The sequence below is a fragment of the Tamandua tetradactyla genome, chromosome 3 (genome assembly GCF_023851605.1).
Source record: "Tamandua tetradactyla isolate mTamTet1 chromosome 3, mTamTet1.pri, whole genome shotgun sequence".
Lineage (NCBI taxonomy): Eukaryota > Metazoa > Chordata > Mammalia > Pilosa > Myrmecophagidae > Tamandua > Tamandua tetradactyla.
In genome coordinates this window covers 22,649,473-22,675,784 of record NC_135329.1, presented here as the reverse complement: position 1 = coordinate 22,675,784, position 26,312 = coordinate 22,649,473, and the positions used below count along the sequence as shown (strand labels likewise).

The 26,312-nt window shown below is 43.2% G+C and overlaps 1 protein-coding gene across 1 annotated transcript; it reads right to left on the bottom strand.

The window, feature by feature from the left end:
• Positions 1-1,199: 1,199 nt before the first annotated feature.
• Positions 1,200-16,884, bottom strand: NPM2 (nucleophosmin/nucleoplasmin 2). Its single transcript, XM_077151701.1, has 8 exons — positions 16,839-16,884; positions 16,609-16,694; positions 16,354-16,464; positions 4,418-4,511; positions 3,352-3,536; positions 3,086-3,120; positions 2,167-2,200; positions 1,200-1,304 (listed from the first exon to the last, which is right to left on the bottom strand). The coding sequence occupies exons 1-8, from the start codon at positions 16,882-16,884 to the stop codon at positions 1,200-1,202; spliced, it is 696 nt and encodes a 231-aa protein (XP_077007816.1).
• Positions 16,885-26,312: the final 9,428 nt, after the last annotated feature.

Here is a 26,312-nt window from a genome sequence, read left to right as displayed (position 1 = left end):
GAAGGGGTCAGAGACTCTATTAAGTGACTTGTCCTCAGTTTACCTAAACTTTAAGTTTCTCCCTTGACTGGAGGTGTGTGTGTGTGGGGGGGGGGGTGGCGTGGGGGAGAAGGGTAGGGTTCATTAACATTTACTGTGGGGTGTCAGGAGGTGAGAAGGAAAGTGAGAAGTAGTCTGGGCTGCTGTGGTTACTCCTCACTCCTGAGTGCCAAGTTCAACACCCCCCAGCTGGGACTGTCTCACGCCTGCTCCTCCTAACAGCCCAGCTGGAACCCACAGAGCTCACCTGCAGACCTGTCATTTGTCACCACCTGCTTTGCCATGTTGAAAAACAGAAGGGCAGGGGAAGGGCAAAGGGCAGCCCTAAGCAGGGCGGGCAGGGCCCCCTCTCTGCTGGTTTATCCTTATTGCCTGCCCTCAAATCCAAATTGAATTATCAACAGTTTATCTGTCGGGTACCCAGCTGTGCAGCTCCGTGGTTGAATCAAAGAACTGAGGCACTCGGTTGTATGGCTGGGCCTGGACCCATGCTCAGTAAATACCAGCTGCCTGACTGAAGATAGCCCTGGTCTTATGCCTTTTGCCCCTCTCTGGGTGACCTGAGGTCAGGGGCTTGCTCTCATTCATCGTGAGGCAGTACAACGCCCACACCTGTCTCCCAGGGTGCAGAAAACTAACAGCGAGAAAATTACCTCCGCCCTTCTCTACCTCCTCTGTCTTTGGTATCAAGAGAAGCTGAAGATGAATGGAAGCCAGAAGCTTGGTGGCTGACCTTCCCATGCAGATGCGTCAAGACCTGCCTCCTGAGACCCATACCTGGAGGCCACAGGGTTTATGGAAAGCAGCACCAACTCCCCATTGGCCCACTCCAGGCCTGGCCAGTGGGGGACACTGGGGTGGGGCAGGGAAAGGCCCAGCAAGTATACCCCCCGAGTGTGGGCCTGCTTTAGAGACTAACCCATAGGTGACCCTGGCCCTCTGCAGATCTGGGAGAGGGCAGGAGGCCAGTTATGCACGGGTCCTCCGTCCTATTTTCCAGACTTCTCCATTGTCCTAACCCCAACACTTTTTCTAAATTCAACTCCTACTCCTGTTCCCTGGGCACCTGGGGCTCCTCTCCACAGCTCGTCTTGTCTATCTGGAAGGGCTTCTTTGAAGGTTCAGGCCTCTGAGCTCCTGCCTGACACCGATCTCTGGATTCAAGAATGGCTGTTGAGCAGGAGCTCATCCATAAGCATGTAAGTCTGGGCCACCAGGAGCTGGTGCGGTGCCCCTGAGGCTCCAAAAGACACTGGGTACATGTGCTGTGACCACGCAGGGGGAGATGACCCTCAGGCCGGCTCCCTCGGGCCCAGGCCCTCCCGCTGGGGGCAGTCCCTGTTGCCCCTACACTCTGTCCCCGTGAAGCTGGACCTGCCTGAAGGGGAGGGTCAGGAGGACAGGCTGCAGCCTCAGTTCCCTCCCTCAGGCCGGTCCTGATACACAGCTCAGCAGAGGGTAGAAAGTTGAAGCTGAGCACAGGGCTGAGACGCTTGGTTCTTCCTTCAGAGCTGAGGGTTGGGGGTGCCAGGAGAAGAGAGGTAGATAAAAGGGCAGGACAGAACGCAGCCAGGGGCTGGCCGGGACACAGCAGCTTCAGGTTCAGGCTGGCGGTGGGGGTGGGGGTGGGGGGCAATGCTGGCGCGCAGCTGCCCTCTGCTGGGCACATGGGCTCAGTGCATCTGGCAAGAAGGGCAGCTGCCGAGACAAGGAGGAGAAAACAAGGTCCTGATAGAGCAAACTTTATTGTGGACCCTTCTCTCTGGTCCTGCTAAAACTGAGATCGGGGGTGAGGGTCTGTTGTGCTGTCCCCCAACACCTCCAGAACATTCAGACTAAGAGATGGGGGGAGGCCAGCATGGGGGGGCACCCTGCCCCCACAGCACCCCCGAAGAGGGCCCATCTTGCGTGGTGGTCTCACAGGCTGGCCCCTCAGTTGCCGCTCCCAGTCCATTCCCGACTTCTCATTTCCTGGATTTAAGCTTTTTAGGTCTGAGTTTGGGCTTGGCCTGAGGAGAGAAGGGAGGGCTTGGGTTTCCCACTCCCCTCCCCGAGGACCACCTCTTCCCCCAAGAGGCCAAGGGGGACAAGCCCCTCTTTCTCCTCGTTCCTTCTCAGCACACTCACCTTCTGTCCGGGGCTCCTGACTTGAGGGCTGCATCTGGAACAGGGGTGGGTGTCAGGGGATAGGAGTGGAAAGACAGAGCGCTCCGCGGGGTGCCCCAGGCCTGCCCTGGACAGATCTGGGGAGCAGGGAACTGGCTGCCTGAGGGGTGGCTGCTGCAGAGCTCACCTCTGCACCTGACCCCCACCAGGGGCGGCTCAGACACTCTCTTTTAAAACAAGATATGTTTTTCTTCTTAGCCTTCCGTCTGTTTCTTTTATTTATCCCAAATGTCTTTTTCATTATAAAAAAGTAAAGTTAACATTGCATAAATATAGTAAATAGATGAGAATAAATTACTTATAATTTTCTTTACTTGCCACCAATATTAAAATTTTGATATTTCCTGACGGGTTTTTTGTTTGTTTTGTTTTGTTTTATTTCAGGGTTAAACTTGTGACAACTTGTGGAATACAATGTAAATGATTTGATATCCTGTTCTTTTAACTCTACAAACCCTTCCCAGGTTGCCATGGCCTTCCCAAGTATTATACTCATTCCATTGGGAAGATAACAGAGAATTTTACTCAACTACAATATTGGTAGACATTTAGATTGCTTCCGTTTTTACTATTATTTGAATAATGCAGTGATGCTGCTTAGTGCATATGTCCCCACCCCCTACCGTAGATGGGATTCTTCGGAGCACATTGTCAGAAGTGGAATCAGGTCGAAAGATAAGAACATTTTAATGTTTTTCAAAAAATTGTTCTAACCCATAGTCCACCACGCCCATGTGCCCGTGTGTACCCTATGTGCACACACGTGCACACACACACACACACACACACACACGCGCGCGCGCCAGCTGCACCACGCCCTTTCTGGCCTCTATTCTATACCTCAGCTGCAGGGTTTGGGCTCATAGATAGAAAGAGATACCTTGTTGCCCCTTCTTCTTTTTCCAACCTTTTTTTCTAGGAACCAAAAACAAGAGTTAGGAGGAGCCCGGGCGACGCTGCAGGGCCAGGACAGACCCCAGCACTCAGGAGGTCCTCGCGGGGCCCCCTGGGGACGTGGCCCGCCCGCAGCCTCGGCACGTCCTGCACCCTCCACGCAGGGGCCCAGTCCCAGCCTCTGTGCCCAGTCCCTCTGGGGCGCCTCCTGGGGGTCACACGCCACGAGGCCAGCCACATCCCTCTCCCCACCTTGGCGACACTGCTCCGCTTCTGGGGTGCTGGCCTCTTTACTTGTTTAACAGGGGTCTCCTCTGGGGACACGTCCTCATCATCTTCTTCTTCCTCATCTTCATCTTCTTCCTCCTCCTCCTCTTCTTCCTCCACCTCTTCTTCCTCCTCCTCCTCCTCCTCTTCCCAGGGCAGGCGTGAAGCAGCTATGGCGACATGGGAAAGCTGGGGTGGGGGGGCGCTGGCCTCAGAGCTGCAGGGTCTGCGCCCATCGTCCTGCTTCGCTGTTTGGCTCCAGGTGTTCCCCAGGTGGAACCGTCAGGTGAGCAGGACGCAGTCACCCACCACCTCCAGCAGGAGGGCCTGACCACAGGGGCAGAGGGGGCTTGGGGTGGCAGCTCGGGCAGGGGAAGCTGCCTGGCCCAAGGGAAAGGGGTCAGCTGACTGCTCTGGCTGGGGAGGGGGGACATGCACATGGGGAGGGAGTGGAGATTTCAGATAAAGCCGAAGGAGAGAGGATTGTGTACATGGACGCGGGGCTGGAGGGAGAAGGTGGGGGGAGCCTGGCACAGGAGCTAGAGAACATATACCTTATTCTAAGGGCAGTGGGATCTGCCACGAGATTGGGGCAGGGGAGTGCCCTGATGGAAGTGGCACAACTGTAGAGAGAAGAGGGCCAGGTAAAGGGACCTCACCCCAGTTTACCATGATCCATGTCATTAACACAGCCACGTACTTAGCAGCAGCTACCATTTAAGTGCTCGCTGGCAGCAGGCACGATGCTGAGGGCTCTTCCTGCAGAGCGCATCTAGTCCCCCCAACAAGTCTGAAGATGAGAGCGGGCATCCCCCACCCCCATTACAGGGGAGGCAGCCGAGGCCCCGGGAGAGGGTGTGACAAGGGGGTAGAGGACAATGGGTTCCTTGCTCATGGCCCTCCAGTCCAAGCTACCAGCAAGCATGGTAGCCCTGGGGATTTTCTACCGTAATTCAACAATTCCTCAAGACTTTGAATACTCATTATGTCCTCAGCCCCCGTGCAAGGCACCGTCCACTCCGCCTTCCCCCACCCCACAGCTGAGACTTACCATACCATTCCTGACCGCTGAGGAACACGGGCCCAGAGCCCGCCCGGAGCTGGAAAGTGACGGGAGGAGACAGTTCCAGCCCGGTTAAGGCCACCTGTATGGGGCAGGGGTGGAGCAAAGAGACGTCTCAGGCCTGGCCCGGGTGGGGGGCCCCCACCCTGCCATCCCCGCTCCGCCTGTCCTCTGGAAGCTCACTGCCTTCTCGGCCACCCTGAACTCCTGTGAACTCACATGAGCCCTTGATGAGCTCATTCATGCTAAGACGAGAATGGACCCCTAAGGAGGAGTCTGGCCAAATGAGAAAAGCAGTTACAAAGTTGCATGTACAGTTTTACCTTTGCCTGACAAACAATGTCAATATACATATGCATAAAGGTTAGAGATAGAATAAAGTTCTAACCATAAATGTCAGTGGATAGCACGGCATTTATTTTCTGTACACCTTCCCAAACTTCCCAATTTCCTAGGGTAAGAACAATGTACCTTATATACGTTGAGCTCCTCCGAGATCTTAGACTAAGTGTTTTGTTTTTTTTTTTCATTTTATCATAGTAGAAAGTTTTATTTTCAACATATTTGAAAACAGGTAGGAAGGAGAAAAATTCAGAAGTTCAAAATGAGTTTTATATAGTCCATACAATCATATAGTGCTCCTCAAACTTTAGCGTGCACTCACATCACCTGGGGATCTTATTAAAATGCGGATTCCCTTTCAATAGGGCTGCGCTCCAGATTCTGCAGTTCTAACAAGCTCCCAGGTGATACTGATGCTACTGGCTAGAGGGCTGCACTTGGAGTAGGTGGTTCTGTAAGAAATCTCTCATTGTTAGTTCCATGGGCCTGATGAACTGACTGACCATCAAGTCTCCCCTGGAATGCCTGGTTGACAGTGTGATCTTCTTTTAGCCTCTAAAATTCTGAATGGGGAGGGCCACATTAGACTAAGTGTTTTAACTGTTTTATCTCACTGAAATCCTCACTCCAAGTCCAGGAAGCAGGTAGTACTACTTGACAGAGGAGGAAACTGAAGTTAGAGAGATTAATTTAGTGCTTCTGGTTCAGCCATGAAGCAGATAATTGAAAAGTGAAATTCTGCAGCTATAAAGACCTATAGATGTTGGATGAAATGTAACTCGGAAAAAGAAAAAGTAATTCAAAGTGTTTACTGCACTACTACACTAGTAGTGTAGGAAGAGCTGCTTCCGGGAGTCGGAAACAAAGAATAGCAAGTGCAAGAGCTGGTGTGGCAGCAGCTCCGAAGGGAAACTGGGCTGAAACAGCAAGGGGGCTGTTGGGTTTTTATACTCATGCAAGGACTCAAGAGAGGGGAGGAATTGTAACTGAGACCGCTGAATAAAGGCTAGGACCTTCTAAGGGCTGAACCCTTGGTAAAAAGCCCTAGGAAAAGGGACCAAAAACAAAAACAAAAAAAATTTAAAAATAAATAAAATCAAAACCAGCCAAACTACCCACTATCCAAAGATTACAAGGGAGCCTAAGTGGAAATAAAAGAAATCTCCTGTTGGAAACGTATAACCCATGCCTTACCTTTTACTTTTATGAAGTTTGAATTTACTTGGTAGGTACTGCCAAGCCAAAAAGTTTGCATAAAATTAATACCAGCCTTTCGTTATTCCTGGGGCAAGCAGAAGGAAACACGAAATCACTAGGTTGGGACTCTCCCCAAATCCAGGCCACACAGGATTCTTTCAGAAAAACAAAACAAAACTCACTGGAAACGAACTCATCATCAAAAGATCACAGAACACACAAGAAACAATCCTGCTAGATTCGGCAAAAGAAACAAAATGACAGTAGACAAGCACAACCAAGAACTCCAGATAAGAGAGTAGAATGGAAATCTAAAAAAATGAAATAAGTATGATTAAAACCAAATAAATACACAAGTAAGAATCAGAACCACAGGAACAAGACCTAAGGAAAAAAAGTCAGATTTTAAAAAGAACCAAATGCAGCTTCTAGAAATGAAAAAACAAAGCTTGGAAATAAAGTGAATAAAGGGTTTAAAAAGCAGAATAAACCAGCTAAAACAAGAAGGAAGAAACAGGAGTAGTGATGTGAAGAGATTACCTAGTATGCAGCAGAGAGAGAGAGAGAAAAAATATGGAAAAGAGGCAGAGACATGGCTAGAATGAGAAGGTCCAATATGCATCTAATCAGAGTAATAACTAGAGAGAATGGAGGCCAATAGTCATAATGATAACAACCAAAAGTTTTCCCTAAGTGATCAAAGATAGAAATCCTCATATCCAGGTACTTAAGTCCTGAACAGATAAGTGAAATTAAATCCACACCTGCATATAGTACTGTGAAACTGTAGATAACAAAAACAAAGAGGATATCTTAACATAAACCAGAGAGGAAAGAGAGATTTTAAAGTAATAATAGATTTCAATAGCAACATCAGAAACCAGAAGAAAAGAATAATATCGTCAAAGTTTTGGGGGGAAACTGTCTTCCTAGAATTTATATAGACAGCCAAACTGTCATGAAGGAATTAGGGTAAAACAAAGATATTTCGAGGCAAAACCTGAGTAAGCTTATTACTTCCTATTCAAGGAGTTTCAAAAAGATAGAAATTGAGAAAGAAGAAGTAGAACTCAAGAAGCAGTGGTGACTAAGCAAATCGGTTTAAAAAAAAAAGGAGGAAAATCTGAATATGAACCTTAATTGTAAAATTGAACAGTTTTAGTAATGACTAGTTTGGGAAGATTTAAACAAGTTGGAGCTAAAACACTAGATGATAACAGCATGAAAGTTAAGAGGGGGATAATTGGAAAATCTCCTTGGATTATTTGGAAGGGAAAAAAAAAGCATTAAATTTGTTGAGCCATGTATGGTTGTGAAAAATTTAAGGGTAACCAATAAAAATTAGAATCTATACCTTCCAAAACAGTAGGAGAGAAAAGGGAAAAAATATCAACCATATAATAAAAGCCTGGAAAAGGCAAAAAAAGAACAAACAACATATTTAAAAAGCAAGGAAAGTAGAAAGCACATAGTAGAAATAAATCCAAGTATATCAGTAATCACAATAAATATAAACAAATTATTCTAGGCAGAATAAATTAAAATCTAGATGTATATTGTTTACTAGATATTTACCTAAAACATAAGGACATAGGGATGGAAAATATATACCAGGTGTGGCAGAGGCTTCCAGTTGCTTATCCAATATCCATTTTTTCCTTCTTCCGTAATAACAGCACTCTGCTATTATTCCAATAGCAGACCCAGCCAAAATACTGCATTCCCCAGACTCTGCTGCAGTTTGCTATGAACATGTGACTAAGTTCTGGCCCAATGAGTTTTTAGCAAAATTTGGAGGGTGGAACTTGTAGGAAAACTGAAAATGTAGACAGAGAGCTGAGAAAAGCCCTTTTGCCCATTTATTGTTTCCTCTTTCCCATTACCTTAAATGCACATGTAAGGGCTGGAGCTCTAGCAGTGTTCCTGAATTGTAAGGTGATGTTGAGGATGGCAGAGAAAAAAGATAAGAGGAGACTGGGTCCCTGGTGACCACAGAGCTATCTCAGCAGGCCTGGGCTGCCCACCTCTGTGATCCTATGTGAGACAGAAATCAACCTCTCCTTTGCTTAAGCCTCTGTCGTTGGGTTTCTGTTACTGCAGTCAGTATAATTAAAGCAAAAATAAAGCTAGTTGTATTTTTTTAGAATTAGGTTAGCTAATGAGTGATGGAAAACCCCAAATAATAGTGGCTTAAACAAGCTAGAAGTCTATTTCTCTCTCACATAAACTAATCCCAGATAAAAGTAGCTGCTTCTCAATCAAGACGGACCCAGGCTCTTTGTACCTTGTTGCTCTACCTCAGTACATGGTTCCCATTTAATAGCTCAGCATAGCTGCCCAGGCTCTTGCCATCATATCTACATTCCAGCCATCAGAAGGAGAAAGGGACAAAAAAAGAGGCCATGTGCTCTTTCTTTTTAAGGAAACTATATAGACATTGCAGGTACCACTTCTGTTTATCTTCCATTGGGTAGAATTTCATGGCCATGTCTAACACAAAGAGATATACAGTCATTATTTTCAGTAGCCTTTTGGCTAGTTAAAAATCATTACTTCCATTACTAATGAATAAAGAAAGAACAGATATTGAGGGATAACTGGAAAATTAATATCAGATGAAATAGACTTTAATTCAACCAATAGACATTATTAGGGATAAAGAATGACACTATACACTGAGAAGAAACAAGGAAGATACAATTATAAGGAAGATAATTCTGTAATTGTATGAACCAATAGCATAGTTTAAACACATAAAAAGCTCTGGCTACAGTAATCAAAATATTGTGATATTGATGGAGGGATAGACAAAGATCAATGTAACAGAACACAGGACCAGAGACAGGTCCACATAAGTGTGTCAACTGATTTTTGACAAATGTCAAGAAATGGAGCTAGAGCAAGTAAAGATTCGTAGGTAAGAAATTAAAAAATGAAAATAAAAATAAAAAAACTTTGACCTAATCCTCATATCTTATATAAACATTAACCCAAAATGTATCACAGACTTACATCTAAGGTATAAAACTATAAAACTTTAAAACAAAAATGAGCACCCCCCAAAAACAAACAAACCAACCCAGAAAATCTTTGGGATCCAGGGCTTAGAAAGGATTTCTTAGACTTGACACTAAAAACATCAATCATAAAAAGAAAGGCTCATAAAGTAGACCTCATCAAATTAAAGAATTTTTGTTCTGTGACAAAGTCCAGAGTGGAGTTTATAACAATTACATTATGTATTAATGGTCTAAATACCCCAACTGAAAAGCAGAGGTGATCAGATTGGATAAAAAAAAAAGTAAGACTCAACTATGTGCTGTCTACAAGAAATCCACCTTATATATTAAGATACAGAGGTTAAAAGCAAAACGATAAAAAGTAAAATAGAAAGACTATATCTGCTAACACTAATCAAAAGAAAACTAGACTGACCATATTAATATCAAACCTAATAAACTTCAGAACATGAAATATTACCAAGCATAAAGAGGGACATTTCATGATAAAGGGGTCAATCAAAAGGATATAGCATGGAAGGCCATGGTGGCTCAGCAGGCAGAGTTCTCGCCTGCCATGCCGGAGACCTGGGTTCGCTTCCTGGTGCCTGCCCATGCAAAAAAAAAAGATATAATAATCCTTGAAGTGTGTACACCTAATAAAAGAGTTTCAAAATACATGAAGCAAAAACTGATCATTGGAATGAGAAAAACACAAATTCACAATTATTGTTGGAGCACAGAACACTCCTCTCAGTAACTGATAAACCATGTAGACAGAAAACGAGCAAAAACATAGAAAACTCAAAACTATCAAACAACTTGATATAACAGACCTTTATAGAGCATTACACCCAACCACAGAACACACATTCTTTAAATTCAAATGAAACATTCACCAAAATAGAACACATTCTAGGCAACAGAACAAGTTGTAACATATTTTAGTCAATAGTCATAATGAAATGAAAATCATATAAAGTATGTTCTCAGCCCACAATGGAATTAAACTAGAAGTTAAAAGAAAGATACTAAGAAAACCTTTACATATTTGAAAACACACACCACACATACACACAGACATCTAAATACTTCAGGGGCTGAAGAAGGAAACTAGAAAATAATTTGAAATGAGTAAAAATGAAAATGGTACTTATCAAAATTTGTGGAATGAAGCTAGAACAGTGCTTAGAAGGGAAACTATGATATGAAATGTTTATGTAAAAAAAAAAGTCTAAAAAAATCAATGATTCTAAGCTTCTGATTTAAGAAACAAGACAAAGAGCAAATTAAAATCAAAATCAGAAGAAAGGAAATGAAAAGAGCAGAGCTCAAAATACAAAAGTAGATAAAGAAATTGATGAAACCACAAGATTGATCCTCTTTAAAAAGATTGATAAAATTACTAAATCTCAAGCCAGACTGAACAAGGAAAAAAATAAAGAAGAAACAAATTACCAATGTTAAGAACAGAAGAGTGGACTGCATGACTGATGATACAGAAAAGGCTACGGGAATATTATGAACAACTTTATGCCAGTAAATATGACAACTTATATGAAATGGAAAAATTCCTTGAGAGATGCAAATAAAGCTCCCTCAAGAAGAGAGAGATGACCCAAGTAGTTCTATTTCAAAGAAACTGGATTTTTAATTAATGGGTTGACTTCACGGATGAATTCTACCAAATATTCAAGAAAGAAATAATACCAAATTTACATAAACACTTACAGAAAATAGAAAAAGAGAGAGCACCTTCCTTCTCATCTTTTGAGGCCAGCATTACTCTGATACCAAAACCAAACAAAGACATTACAAGAAAACTACAGACCAATGTTGTTCATAAACAGATATAGACATCTTTAATAACATAATAGCAAACGGAGACCATTGATATGTAAAAGGATAAATATTATGACCAAATAGGAGCTTATCATGAGAATGGGTTTTTAAAAAAGCTATTAGGACCAATATACAAATTTAATGCCAGTTTGGGTGATATAAGGTTAATATATAGAAAACAAGTGTATAACTATATAATACCAATGAACAAGTATAAAATGAAATTTAAAAATGCCTTTTGGATACCTAACACCATATGGCAAGATTAACTCAAAATGGATAAATAGTCCTAAATATAAGAGCTAAAACTATAAAACTTCTAGAAGGAAATACAGAAGCAATCTTCATGACCTAGGTTAGGCAATAGTTTCTTAGATTCAGATCAAAAGCACAAGTGACACAGGCACACAAAACAATGAGGTAAATTGGACTGCATTAAAATGAGCTTTTGTGCTGCAAATTATACTATCAAGAAAGTGATAATGGGAGAAAATGTTTTCATATCCTATTTCAGATAAAAGATTTATATGCAGAATATATAAAGAGCTCTTACAAGTCAATAATAAAAAGACAACCCAATTTTTAAAATGGGCAAATAATTTGTATAGATATTTCCCAAAGAAGATACACAATGGTCAATAAGCACACAAAAAGATGCTCAACATAATTAGTTATTAGGGAAATGTAAACTACAATGAGATACCACTTCACATCCACTTGGATGACTATAATAAAAGAGACAGACAATCCTTAACAAGTATTGATAAGGATATGGAGAACTTGGAATCCTCATATGTTGCTAGTGGGTTGGTAAAACATTGTGGCCACTTTGGGAAACAGTCTGGGAGACCTTAAAACAAAGAGTTATCTTATGATTCAACCAGTCCATTTCTAGATATATGCCTAAGGGAAATGAAAACACATGTTCACACAAAAACCTGTACATTAATGCTTATAGCAGTATTCTTGAAAATAGCACCAAAGTAGAAACAATTCAAATGCCCTTCGATTAATGAATGGGTCAACAAACTGTGGTAAATCCATATAATGGAACATTATACAGCCATGAAAAGGAACGAACGTGCTGGAGAGCCGGGTTCAATTCCCAGACCATGTACCTCCCCCCCAACAACAAAAAAAATGGAACTAAGTATTGATACATGCTACAACATGAATGAACTTTTAAAATATTATGCTAAGCAAAAGAAGCCAGTCACAAAGGATCACATATTTTATGATTCCATTTATATTCAATTTCAGAACAGTCAAATCTATACAGACAGAAAGTAGAATAGCAGTTGCCGGCTGGGGGTTGGTGAGTGTGGGAAATGAGGAGTGACTGCTAATGAATATAGGGTTATTTTGGGGATGATGAAAATGTTATAAACTTAGATTATGGTGATGGTTGCTCAACTCTGAATAAACTAAAAATCACTTTAAATGGGTGAATTTCATCGTATGTGAATTATACCCAAATAAAAGTGTTTTAAAAATACTAGTTTCAACAGAATCCCACACCATGAAACATGCAGCGGTGTATTTCACAAAGTACGTGCATGAGCAGTACATTTAAAACTACAAAAATTTGTTAAGACAAACTAAAGAAGACATGAACAAATGGCAAAATAGATCATGTTTATGGATTGGATGGCAAATTGTTAAGATGTCAGTTATTCCCAAAGTAATCTATAGATTCAACACAATTTCAATACAAATTCCAGCTGGCTGTTTTTTTTGTGTGTGTGTTTTAAGGCAAGGTGACTGCAATTTATATGGAAAGGCTAAGTAGCTAGAATAATCAAGTTTGAAAAAGAACAATGTTGGACTCATATTATTTTCAAAACTTATTATAAAACTATAATCAAATCTATGTGGTATTGGCATAAAGGTAGATGTGTAGATTAACAGAGCAGAGTCTAGAAATATACCCACACATATGACCAACTGATTTTTAGGAAAGATGTCAACGTAATTCTAGAAGGAATGGGCAGCTTTTTCAAAAAATGATGCTGGAGCAACTGGGTATCAGTTTGGAAAAAAATGTACATGTATCCTTACCTTATGCCGTACACAAAAGTGGATCATAGATGTATATATAAGAGCTATAACACTGCATTTCTAGAATAAGACTCAGAAGAAAATATTTGTGACTTTAGGTCAGGAAATGATTTCTTAGGACACCAAAAAAGAAGAAACCTAAGAGATAAGAAAAACTAAATTGTATTTCAAAGCTTAGAACTTGTGCTCACTAAAATACTATTAAGAAGATAAAAAGACAAGCCACATACTTGGAGAAAATATTTGAAATACAAATTTCAATTCTCATACAGGAGTTGTATCCAGAAAATATAAAGAACTCCCACAACGAAATAATAATGATAACCTGATTTAAAAATGGACACAATATTTGAACATTTTTTTCCCAAAAGATATTCAAATGAGCAATAAACACATGAAAAGATGTGCAATTTCACTAGTCACCAAGGATATGCAAATAAAAACCATGATAAGAAGCCATCGTACATCCACCAGAATGACTAACGTGAACAAGACTGACATTCCCCGTTACTGTCAAGGATGTAGAACAACAGGAATTTGCATAGAATGCTGGCAGGAATGCAAAATGGTACAGTAATTTGGAAAACCGTTTTGCAGTTTCACATCAAGTTTAACATATACCCACCATAAGATGGAACAATCCCATTTCTAGGTATTTACTCCAGAGAAATTGACAAATATGTTCACACAAAGACCTGCACTCAAATGTTCATAGCAGCTTTATTCATAACAGCCTAAAAATGGAAACAACCCAAGTGTCCATTAACAGGAGATTAGATAAATAAATCATGATATATCTATACAATGGTATATTACTCAGATGTAAAAAGGAGCACGTTGCTGCTTCACCAAAAACACTTTAAGTCTCAAGAGCCTTACGCTGAGAGAACGAAGCTCGGCACAAGAAACTACATGTTGCATGAATCCATTTATAAGAAGTTCTAAGAAAGACAAAACTACAGTGATAGAAAGTAGAGCAATGGATGCCAGAGGCAGCGGTAGTGGATTGAAAATCAGGCAGTGTGGGGAAATTTTTAGAGGCGATGAAAATTTCCTCTACCTCTACTGTGGTGGTCGTTACACAATTACATACATTTGTCGAAACTCATTAAACTGCACACTTAACACTGGTGAACTTTATTGTATATAAATCACATCTAAATGAAACTGTTAAAAATATGGCCTCAAAGAACTAGAAAAATCTGAGTACACCTATAACCATTAGACAAATTACGACAGTTTAAAGACATACCAGCCCCACATAGTTCATTCATTTATTTACTCATTCATGACACGGAGTTCCTACAAGATGCAAGGCAGTATTAAATAAGTATTATGGATAATGCAGCAAACAAACAAACAAACAAACAAAATCCCTGATCTCTTGGAGCTTATATTCTGGTTGGCGAGAATGATTAAAAACAAATAAGAAACGGTGTTAGTTGTGGGCCCTGGCTGGGGAGGGAGAAGCGATTGTGGGTTGGGCCTCAGGAAAGGATGCTGTCTGAGGTTGCAGAGGACCTCTTGGACGAGATGCCATTTGAACAAAGACTGGATTGAAGCGGGAGAGCAGGCCAAGGGAATATGCATGGGGCACAGGAATTGGAAGGACCCTGAAGAGGGAGTGTTGGGAGTTTTCAGGGTACTGTCAAGGAAGCTAGTGTGGTTTAAACAGAGTTAGGGAGGAGAGAGGAGGAGAGGCTGAGGTCAGAGAAGTTGCTAAAGGCCAGAACATAAAGGGCTGGAGGCCACGGTAAGGAATTTGGATCTTATTCTAAGTAAAATGGGAAGCCAATGACCAAAGTGCTTTAGCAGAGAAGCAACAGAGACCTGATTGGTGTCTAAAAGGATCCTTCTGGCAGCTGTGTAGAGATTAGACCAGGAGTCAGCGAACTTTTGTGTAAGGGGCCAGACAGTAAGCATTTTAGGTTCATGAGCCATATATTCTCTGTCCAGACTATTCAACTCCGAAAGCCGCTATGAACACTGCATAAACAAACATGCATGCTGGGCTCCATTAAAACTTTGTTTACAAAAACAGACAATGGGCTGGCTTTATCCCTGCAGTTTTCCACCCTCTAGGACAGACTACAGAGGAACCAGGGTGAGGGCAGGCAGACGGTTGGGAGGCCCTGCAGTAGACTGGAGAAGGAGGCAATGGGGCCTGGAGCAGGGATAGCAGGGCAGGTGCTGGGAAGTGCAGGGTTCATCGTGAAGCAGGGCCTACAGGATTTGCTGGTGGATCGGGTTCAGATTCGGGGTTTGAGAGAAAGAGGTGATTGTCCTGACAAAGTGGAAGGACAGGCCTGCTATTTACTGAGGGGATCAGGCTTGGGGGAAAGATTTTAGATACAAATCAAGAATTTTGATTTAGTTATGTTAAGTCTGGGAACTACTAGGTATCTGTTAGACATATTGAGTATGTATATAGGACCCAGAGCTCTAGGAGTTGGGTGTAGAGATGGAGTTTTCAGAGTTCTCATTTTATAGATGGTCTTTAAAACACGGGGAGCATGAGGTCTCCTAGGAGTGTGCAGACAGGGAAGAAAATAGGCCTGAGAACTGTTTTACAGAGAGCTTCTCTGAAACCCTCAAGGGCAGGTGATCTTAATCTTATATACACTGCTCCAGAGAACAGGAGATGAAGGAAATTTATAGAGCAACCTCACTTATGAGTATATAAGTAAAAAAAAAAAAAAAAGGTCTACTAGCAGAGCAAACCTAGAGGTGTATAATATGATTAAGTAGTATTTAACTCAAGAATACAAAGATGGTTGAATATTGTTCTATTAATGTGTTTCACCACTTTAACAGATTAAATAAGGAAGGACCCACAGTCACATCAATAGAAAATCGTTTGAAAAAAACTGTAACCTCCAATCATGATTAAAAAGAAATAAAAAAACACATTAAAAAAACCAAACAAGCAAAAAAAAAAAAAAAAAAACTAGAGCCGGTCTGGATAGGGACTTCCTTAACCTGACTTGAATATGAAATATTTGGTAGATTTAGAAGCATTCCCTTTTAAAATCAGGAATGAGACTAGCACATCCACGATTATGACGTGTATCCAATATGATTTTGGACGTCCCAGCCAGTAGAGTAGGACAACAAATAAAAAGACACAAAAACTGCCATTATTCACAAACAACGGTCATGCATAAATTGAGAAAACCCAACATAAATTATTAGAATTAATAAGAGAATTTCTGGGTACACAATCAATATGCAAACCAGTGCTCCCGTCACCAGCACTAAGTGGCACAAAAACGTGACCTTGGAGGAGAGGTTCTCTAACTGGACTGGTCATGGGTGAGGCTGGACGGGGAGCTTCCTGGGTGCAGGCCCTCAGTCCCAGGCTGTACTGCCTCTCCAGCACGGCTGCGCCTGTCCCAGGGCCACACCGTACCCAGGGGGTGTGGCCAGAGCGAGGCCCCCGTGTGTGTGATGGGCAGAGGTTGTCCCAGGGCTGCAGGGCAGGCTCACCATGGGCAGGATGGACGCCTGGAGCGAGGCAATGGTGACCGGCGACTCCTTCGCTGGGGGCAGGACCTCCACGAGGTTCATCTCATTTTTGGCTTTCTCCCCCAGGCAGATCTGAGAGGGGTTGGCGCAGACAGGGGGACCTCATCACCCTGAGGGCAGGTGGGGGCAACCCCGTTTTCACTTGTTTGGACTGGACAATCCCACCTCCTCCTCTGAAGGAGGCTGGGTTTCTCACCTCGCCTGGGGGGCACCCACCGTACTAAGCATCAGCTTACAGTCCTGCTTTCCCGCCAGCTGGGGCTGGAAGGTCCAGGCTGGCTTCTCCTGATTGAGCTCGCAGCCTGGGAAGGAAGTGAGAGAGGGGCGTGGGGGCAGAGTGGTGCTCCCTCGCTCCCCTCACCTCTCAGGGTGACATAGCATCAGCACCTCCCCAGGTGCTGGCTCCTGCCCTGGATGGAAGGTGGGCAGCCTGAGGCCTAACTCACCCCAGAGCATGGTGGTTATTGCCTTTTCAAATCTGCTGCGGTTCATGATGTGGGATGGAGCTGGGGAGACTGGGGCAGCTGTGAAGACTGGGAGCCTGAAGGTAGGGAGAGGGTGCTGGACACGGTCAATTGGCTCACTAAATTCCTGGACCACAAGTACTATCCGACCCCCCACCCCCCGCCAGAGCAGCCCAGACCTGAGCTGGAGACACACACAACGGAAGCACGCATCGGGTGAATGAAGAGTTAGTTCGGCCCCAAGCTTGAAAGGCTTCTATGGGATTTCCTGGCTTCCCTTTTGGGGTATGGCCTTACCTACACCTTTGGGGAGAGCTCCCAGGGAGTGTGCAAGAAAGGTGGGGTCTGTGCCCATTTTGGTCCCAGTTACCCTGGGTGCTGGTCCGCTCTCAGCGCTTCTCAACCTTCCTGGCTTTACCCTGTGCTGCCGCTCAGGCCATCAGCTCCTGCTGGGAGCTCTCCCCCGCCAGAGCTCGCTCAGGCCAGCCTAGTCCCTGTGTCACCTGAGGCCAGGGCAGCCCACAGCAGGCTGCAAGGGAGCCTGGGACGGGGCAGGCTGGCAGGGTTCTAGGTGGCTTTAAAGAAGAGGCCCTTCTTTACTCTCTCCATTCTTCTGTTCTCCCCTCCTCTTTGGGCCCCAGAATCACCTGGAGGGCTTGTTAAAACACTGATTACTGGGCCCCACCCCCAGAGTTTCCGATTTGGTAGGTCTGGATGGGACCAAGAGAATTTGCATTTCTAACAAGCTTCCAGGTGAGGGTGATGCTGCTGGTCCAGAGATTCTACCGTGAGGACTGCTCCAGCAGGCCCAGGAGGGAGCCCTTTCCACCCAGCCTTGGGGGGTTTTGCAGCACAGTGAAGCAGCGGCATTAGGTGCCCCTTCTTTTTCTTTTTTAAAATTTTATTAATAAAATCAATCAACATACAATATGAACATCCTTTTTTTCATCGCATAATTGTATATTCATCATCATGATAATTTCTTAGAACATTTGCATCAATTAGAAAAAGAAATAAAAAGAAAACAGAAAAAAATTCATACATACCATACCCTTTACCCCTCCCTTTCATTGATCACTAGTAGTTCAATCTACTAAATTTATTTTAACATTTGTTCCCCCTATTATTTATTTATTTTTATTCCATATGTTTTACTCATCTGTCCATAAGGCAGATAAAAGAAGCATCAGACACAAGGTTTTCACAATCACACAGTCACATTGTGAAAGCTATATCATTATATCACCATCTTCAAGAAACATGGCTACTGGAATACAGCTCTACATTTTCAGGCAGTTCCCTCCAGCCTTTCTGTTATGCCTTAACTAAAAAGGTGGTATCTATTTAATGCATAAGAATAACCGCCAGGATAATCTCTTGACTCTGTTTGGAATCTCTCAGCCATTGACATTTTATTTGGTCTCATTTCACTTTTCCCCCTTTTGGTCAAGAAGGTTTTATCAATCCCTTGATGCTGAGTCTCGGCTCATTCCAGGACTTCTGTCCCACGTTGCCAGGAAGGTCCACACCCCTGGGAGAAATGTCCCACGTAGCCACAGGGAGGGTGGTGAGTTTGCTTGTTGTGTTGGCTGGAGAGAGAGGCCACATCTGAGCAACAAAAGAGGTTCTCTTGGGGGTGACTCTTAGGCCTAATTTTAAGTAGGCTTGACCCATCCTTTGTGGGGTTAAGTTCATATGAACAACCACCAAGATTGGGGGCTCTGCCTATTGCTTTGGTTGTCCCCACTGCTGGTGAGAATATCAGGAATTCTCCACTTGGGGAAGTTGATTTTTCCCCCTTTCTCTAGGTGCCCTTTCTTACCCCTTCATTGCCTTTCTTCCTTTCCCTTGCCTCTTAGAGGAGGTAGGCCTTTTCAAATGCCAAAGGCCAGAAGACTATTCCCAGGACTGTGGTCTCCAGAGAGAGCCCAAACTGATCATCTCTTTTGTAGAGAACCAAGGCCAGAAGGGGTGGGGTGGGTGCGGGGAAGGTGACTACAGAGGCGTCTGCAGTAGCTGGTGAAGGACGCCCTGGAGGATAGTAAGTTTACAAGGACTAGTCAAGTAAGAGCTGTTTGCAGGGTATAGTGAGGCCCTGGAATGCCTATTTGGGTGGGAGGTGGTAAAGAGGTGTAGGAGTTTCAGCCAGCACATCCCTCTTTGAACTACTCATAAGACATGTCTGTTTGCAAGTCAGGAATAACCAGGGATCTCTCTCATTGCATTCTCTTCTTTCACTACTGCCCCAGGAAACTTTTCACTGATATCCTTTCTGCAACCCTGATTGGAGCTTTTGCTGGGCAGGGATCAGCTTTTTAAAAAAATCAATTTTATTCAGAAATATTCTAGTTTGCTAGCTGCCGGAATACAATATACCAAGAATGGAATGGCTTTTTAAAAGGGGAATTTAATGAGTTGCTAGTTTACAGTTCTAAGGCCAAGAAAATGTCCCAATTAAAACAAGTCTATAGAAATGTCCAATCAAAGGCATCCAGGAAAAGATACCTTGATTCAAGAAGGTCGATGAAGTTCAGGGTTTCTCTCTCAAGTGAGAAGGCGCATGGCGAACACAGTCAGGGCTTCTCTATCAGCTGGAAGGGCACGTGGCGAATATGGCGTCACCTGCTAGCTTTCTCTCCTGGCTTCCGGCTTCATGAAGCTCCCCGGGAGGCATTTTCCTTCTTCATCTCCAAAGGTCGCTGGCTGGTGGACCCTCTGCTTCGTAGTGTTGCTTTCTCTGAGTCTCCCATTCTCCAAAATGTTTCTTCTTTTATAGGACTTCAGAAACTAATCAAGACCCACTCAAATGGGTGGAGACATGTCATCCCCTAATCCAGTTTAACAACCATTCTTGACTAAATCACATCATCCAGGGAGATGATCTCATTACAGTTTCAAATATACAGTATTGAATAGGGATTATTCTACCTTTAAGAAATGGGATTTATATCAAAACATGGCTTTTCTTAGGGGGCATACTTAACTTCAAACCAGCACAAGAAATAATTTAGAAACAACAAAATGCACCATTGCATCCATTTTAACTGTAGAGTTTGATGAATTTTGTCAAACATATACAACCATGTAATCACCATCACAGTCAAAATATAGATAATCACCATTGTTCCTAAAACAATTCTTGTTTGCCTTTGCAGTCAATACCTTTTTCCACCCCTTCCATTGGGCAGACACTGATCCACTTTCTGACACTACAGATTAGTATTGCCTGTTCTAGAACTTTATGTAAGTGGAATGATACAGAATGCACTTTTTTTTTTGCCTGCTCTGCAAAATGTGTTTGAGATTTATTCATATTGTTGCTTGTACCAGTAGTTTATGTCTTTTTACTGCTGAGTAGCATTCCATTGTTTGGCCATATCACAATTTGTTTATCCAGTCCCTTGTTGATGGACATCTGGGAAGTTTCTAGTCTCAGGCTATTATGTATAAAACTGTTATGAACACTTCAGAGCAAGATTTTGCATGGTTACATAAGTTTTAATTTATCTTGGTTTAATACTTACCTAATAGCAGAGTAGCTGGGTTAGATGGTAAGTGTATGTTTATATTTAAGCAAACCTACCAACTGTTTTCCGAAGTGGGTATATTATTACACATTCCCCTCGACAATATATGAGAATCCCAGCTGCTCCATGTCTTTACCAACACTTGGAATTGCCAGTCTTTTTCATTTTGGCCATTCCAGTAGATGTATGATAGCATCTCATTTAGGGATTTATTTGTATTTCTTTGATGATTAGTGATGTTGAGCATCTTTTCGTGTGTTTTTTGGTCACTTACTTTTTTTGGTCATTTCCTTTGTGAAGTGTTTTTCCAATCTTTTGCCCAGTTTCAAATAGAGTTGATTGTTTTCTTATGATTGAGTTGTAGATGGTTCTTACATATCCTGGACACCTGTCTTAGGTCAAATATTTGTATTCATAGTTTTTTTTCACTCCAGGTTGTGGCTTGCCTTCTCATTTTCTGCTAGTGCTTTTGAAGAGAAATTTTACATTTTGATTAAATCAAATAAAATTTTCCCCTTGTTATGGCTCATGCTTTTGGTGTCTTAGGAATTATTTGCCTAACACAAAGTTTTGAAAATTTTCCTCTGGAAGGTTTCTAGTTTTGGCTTTTACTTTGAGACCCACCGAGTTAATCTTTGTATATGGTGTTGGGTAAAGATTGAGGTTAATTTCACACCTCCCTCCAAATGGATATCCAGTATCTCCAGCGTCAGTTGGGGAGAAGACTATTCATTCCCTGTTGAATTACTTTGGAACCTTTATTGAAAGTCAACTAACCATACATGTTTCATTGATCTTTAGGTCTATTCTAATGCCAATACCGCATTCTCTTGATTATTGTAGCTTTATGGTAGTGTGAGTTCTTCAACTTTGTTCCTGTTTATCAAAAATGTCTAGGCTATTCCAGACCCTTTGCATTTCCATATACATGTTAGAATCAGCTTATTGATTTCTAAAAAATGTCTTCTGGGATTAAATATTGTCGAATGGTGTGCTGGTTTGAAAGGAAGTATGGCCCCTAGAAAAGCCATGTTTTAATCAAAATTCCATTTCATAAAAATAGAACAATCCCTATTCAATACTGTATGTCTGAAACTGTGATTGGATCATCTCCCTGGATGATGTGATTTAGTCAAGAGTGGTTGTTAAACTAGATTAGGTGATGACATGTCTCCACCCATTTGGGTGGGTCTTGATTGGTTTATTGGAGTCCTATAAAAGAAGAAACATTTTGGAGAATGGGAGACTCAGAGAGAGCAGAGAATGCTGCAGCACCACGAAGCAGAGAGTCCACCAGCCAGCGACCTTTGGAGATGAAGGAGGAAAATGCCTCCCCGGGAACTTCATGAAACCGGAAGCCAGGAGAGAAAGCTAGCAGATGATGCTGTATTTGCCATATGCCCTTCCAGACAAGAGAGAAGCCCTGACTGTGTTCGCCATGTGCCTTCTCATTTGAGAGAGAAACCCTGAACTTCATCAGCCTTCTTGAACCAAGGTATCTTTTCCTGGATGCCTTTGATTGGACATTTCTATAGACTTATTTTAATTGGGACATTTTCTCGGCCTTAGAACCGTAAACCAGCAACTCATTAAATTCCCCCTTTTAAAAGCCATTCCATTTCTTGTATATTGCATTCCAGCAGCTAGCAAACCAGAACAAATGGTATTATCAATTTGGAGAGAATTGATAACACAATTTGGAGTCATACAATCCATGAATACGTTATAATCTCTCCATTTTTCTTCAATTTTTCTCCAGCAATGTTTTATAGAATTTAGTTCATAGGCCGAACTAAATAAATTTACCGTATCTTTTTATCTTTCTTGGCCATGGTATGGTATCCTTTCCATATGTTGCTGGATTTGATTTGTTTATATCTTGTTAAGGATTCTTGGATCTGGTTCATGAGAGATTGTAGTCTAACAGGTATGGGTTTTAAAATAATTTTCTTCTCGTAATGTTTTTGTCTAGTTTTGGAATGCTTGTTCCATAAGATCAATTGAGAAGTGTTCCCTCCTTCTCTATGTTTTGAAATTTTGTGTGCCTGGTATTATTTCTTCTGTAGGATTCAGCTTTTGACATCTCTCAGGAGCTTGCCTGTAGGAACAGGGATAGAGTTGGATCAGAGTTCCATTCAGGCTCACTAAGGCCTCTCTATGGTACTCTCATCCCTCTACCACCCGGTACTTCCTCTTCCTTCACTCAGCTGCTGCACCAAGTCCTTTCCTGCCCCTTACTTTGCCCTCTACTGTGCAACCTAGCCCACATTCGCCCCTGTGGTCCCTGTTCGCCAATTCCCTATGAGTACAGGGGCTAGATTCACCTTCTTTTAGCTTTCCACTGATGCTTCCAGACCATTCCCCCCTCAACCACTGCTCTCTGGTTTTTGTTCCCACTTTTCCAATAAAACTGCTTTTGCAAAGGTTTTCAATGATTGCCTTCATCAGTCAGGAGGGAACAGGCTATGTGGTAGTAAAAACATAACCCCTAAATCTCAAGGCTTAACATATAAGGAGTTTATTTCTCACTTATGTTTTAGATCTGTTGCGCATTAATTGTGGGATTCTGTACTTTAGTCACTCAGGGACCGAGGGTGTGGAAGCTTTCCAAGCTTTCAAGGCACATAGCAAGTTAGGCATTAGTCATTTTTATTTTTGGCTTGGGCAGGGTCCAGGAATCAAACTGGAGTCTCCAGCATGGCAGGTAAGGATTTTGCCACTGAGCCACCGTTGCCCACCCTGCATTAGCTTTTAAGCTTCCACTTGGATTTCCCACTCATCACTTTCACTAGTATTTTATTGACCAAAGCAAGTCATATGGTCGTGCCTCACTGCAAGGAAGGTCAGGGAAGAACAACCCTAACCCTAGTCTGCACGGAGAAACGCTAGAAGTATGTGATGAACAATCCTAATTACTATCACGGCTCTTTTTTTTTTTAAAGTATTTTTTATTGATAAATATTAACACAGTAACATTCCATATATGGTGTACAACCAATGGCTCACAATATCATCACATAGTTGTGTATTCATCACCATGATCATTTATTAGACTATTTGCATCACCTCAGAAATGAAAAGAAAAAAGAAGAAACTCACACACACTATGCCCCTTACCCCTCCCTCTCACTGACCCCTAGTACTTTCATCTATCCCATTTATTTTACCCTTTGCCCTCCCTATTATTTACTTAATTTTTAAATCCATTTTAAACTCATCCATCCATCCCCTGGATGAAAGGAGCAACAGACACAAGGTTTTCACAATCCCACAGTCACACTGTAAAAGTTATATCTTTATAAAATCGTCTTCAAGAATCAAGGCTGCTGGAACATAGCAGTAAGAGACTTAAGATTTTGATCTGTTGGGCAGTCAATGAAACAGACACAGCTAAGCAGCTGGAAATGGAGAGCAAAGACAAAAAAATGACGTGCTCCTACTGTGGACTCTGGGCATTATACATGATGCCTAATGAATGCAGGAGGCACTGACTGAGAAGCAGGTTGGAGAATGATGGTGTATAAATATGGTAGAATGTTGTCCTGCTACAAAAAGGAGCGAAGTTGACTACCACGGCTCTTAACACTTAAATCAAATGGGAATTGTTTTGTGTTCAGTGTACGTGGCTTGTGATGTCTGACACAGGTGCTCAGTCTCTCCTGAAAGTTCTCATATTCCCTGGCTTCTGGAACAACACTCTGACGGTTCTTTTTTCTCTTCCTTTCCCAAACATGTCATCTTCCTGTGGTTCTATCCCCAGCTCACTGTTCTTACTTTTTACAATCTCTTCCAAACCCAGAGCTTTAATGGTCATGTTTACTTCTCCAGTTCAGGCCTTCCTATGGCTGGGTAGCCTGTCCCTTTGCATCTCTCCAACCTGGTCACCCGCTTCGTTCTCCGGTACAGTCACTGACCCCCACATCCAATGTTCGAACTTGGAGATAATGCTAGAATCATTTTTCTTTCACTCTCCACATGCATCTGGTCAAAAGTCCTGTTGATTCCACTTCCCTTAATATTTCCCAATTGTCTCCCCAGAGTCCTTGTCTTGGTTTAAGTTATTTCTCACTAGTTGGTCTTTTCAAATTCAACTTCCACACTCCTGCATGAGTGACCCTTTTTTTTTTTAACCTCCTGACTCTGTTTGAAATCTCTCAGCTACTGAAACTTTGTCTCATTTCTCTCTTCCCCCTTTTGATCAAGGCTTTCTCATTCCTATGATGCCTGGGTCCTGGTTCATTCCCAGGTGTCAGGTTGCATGTTGCCAGGGAGATTTACACCCTTGAGAGTCATGTCCCATATAACAGGCAGGGCAGTAAGCTCACCTGCTGATTTGGCTTAGAAAGAGAGGTCACATCTGAGCAACAAAAGTTCTCAATGGGTGACTCTTAGGCATAATTATCAGTAGGCTTAGCCCCTCCCTTACAGGAATAAGCTTCATAGGGGCGAGCCCCAATATTGAGGGCTCAACCTATTGAATTGGTTGTCCCCATTGCTTGTGAGAATATGAGAAATTTCCCCGATGGAAAAGTTTAGTATTTCCTTGTTTCTCCCCAGTTCCCCAAGGGGGACTTTGCAAATACTTTTTTAATTCTCTGCCTGAGTTAATGAGTGACCCTTTGAAGCAAAAATTGATTGCTGGGGTGCTTTGCATAGTGGACTCTGAAAACGAATTGCTTTTTAGGATGAACTTTATAATCTCGTGCTGGGCTGCAAGCAAAGCGGCCCATCCCTCATTCAGACACCTATAGAGCTGCACTCTCCCTCCAGCCGTACTATTTTTGCAATTCCTAGAAAGGTACAACATATTTCATGGTAAGTGTTTTTGTTTTTCTAAAAGACATCTTTATCGAAATATCTTCACACGCACTAAAAGTTTTTGCACTTCTGCGTCCCTCTGCCAAAGTGTTCTTCCCTGTCTTCCTGGACTGGCTGTTAGGGTCCCCTTTGGGTGCTTCTCCGTCGTTCTCCCGCAGCATACCGTGCTGCGGGGTGACCGTCCTTTTTAGTCTGCCCACTCCACTGAGTTCTCCCAAAGCAGGGAGTTCTCTCCAAGTCCGCATTCGTCCCCTGTCGCCTGGAACAAGTGTCCCTATGGGATTGCGCATACTGGGCGTAAGGACACGGTGCGTGTGAGTACGAACCTCTCTACGAGGCACACAGCTCGGTGGGGGTCCCAGGGCTGCAGCAGCCCCACTCAGATCTCCCCCAAGAAGAACCATCCGGAACCACGGAGCACACAGGCCCGCAGCCTTCTGGCCCATCCCCACCTACACCGCCCAACAGCGCAGGAAGGGGCCTTCACTACGCCTGCGCGGGGCGGTGGGGGCGAGCAAGGGCCGAGCGTGCGCGGACGCGCCGGGAACTCCGGGTCGCTGCGGCCGGAAGGGACGTGGAGAAGCGCTTCCGGGAAGGCGGGGCGGGTGCTTGTGCTTGGGACGTGTCGGCGGCTTGCCGGCGTTGGGTTGTTGAGAAAGATAAGCCGGGTCGGGCGTGAGTTCTTTTCGTCTCCTTCTCAGGATCCAGGAGATGGGATCGGCGGCTTCTGGTCTTTTTCCTTCGATAGTCCCAGGGCAGCGATGTGAGCTTAAATCACCCACACCGGTCAGCCTAAGGTTTCTGCAGGGTCTGCCTCAAATTGGTTGCGCTTACTCTTTCCCCCTCCAACCCATCATCTTGTGCAGGTCCTCCCCATCGCCCTGTGCTTTTTTACATTTATCGTGATCTTCGTCTCGTCCCTACTTGTAAAGAAGTGGAGGGGGGAGATTAGTAGTATCTCAAATAAAAATGTGAGTGGGTTTAAGGCTCTTAGGGACAGGGACCGCAAAGGGAGGCTTCAGAGAAGTGGGACTCGGTTTGGGTCTTGACGAGTAGGTAGGTAAAGGGACATGGAAGTTCCGGCTGAGAAGTGAGGGCGCTGCAGACCGGG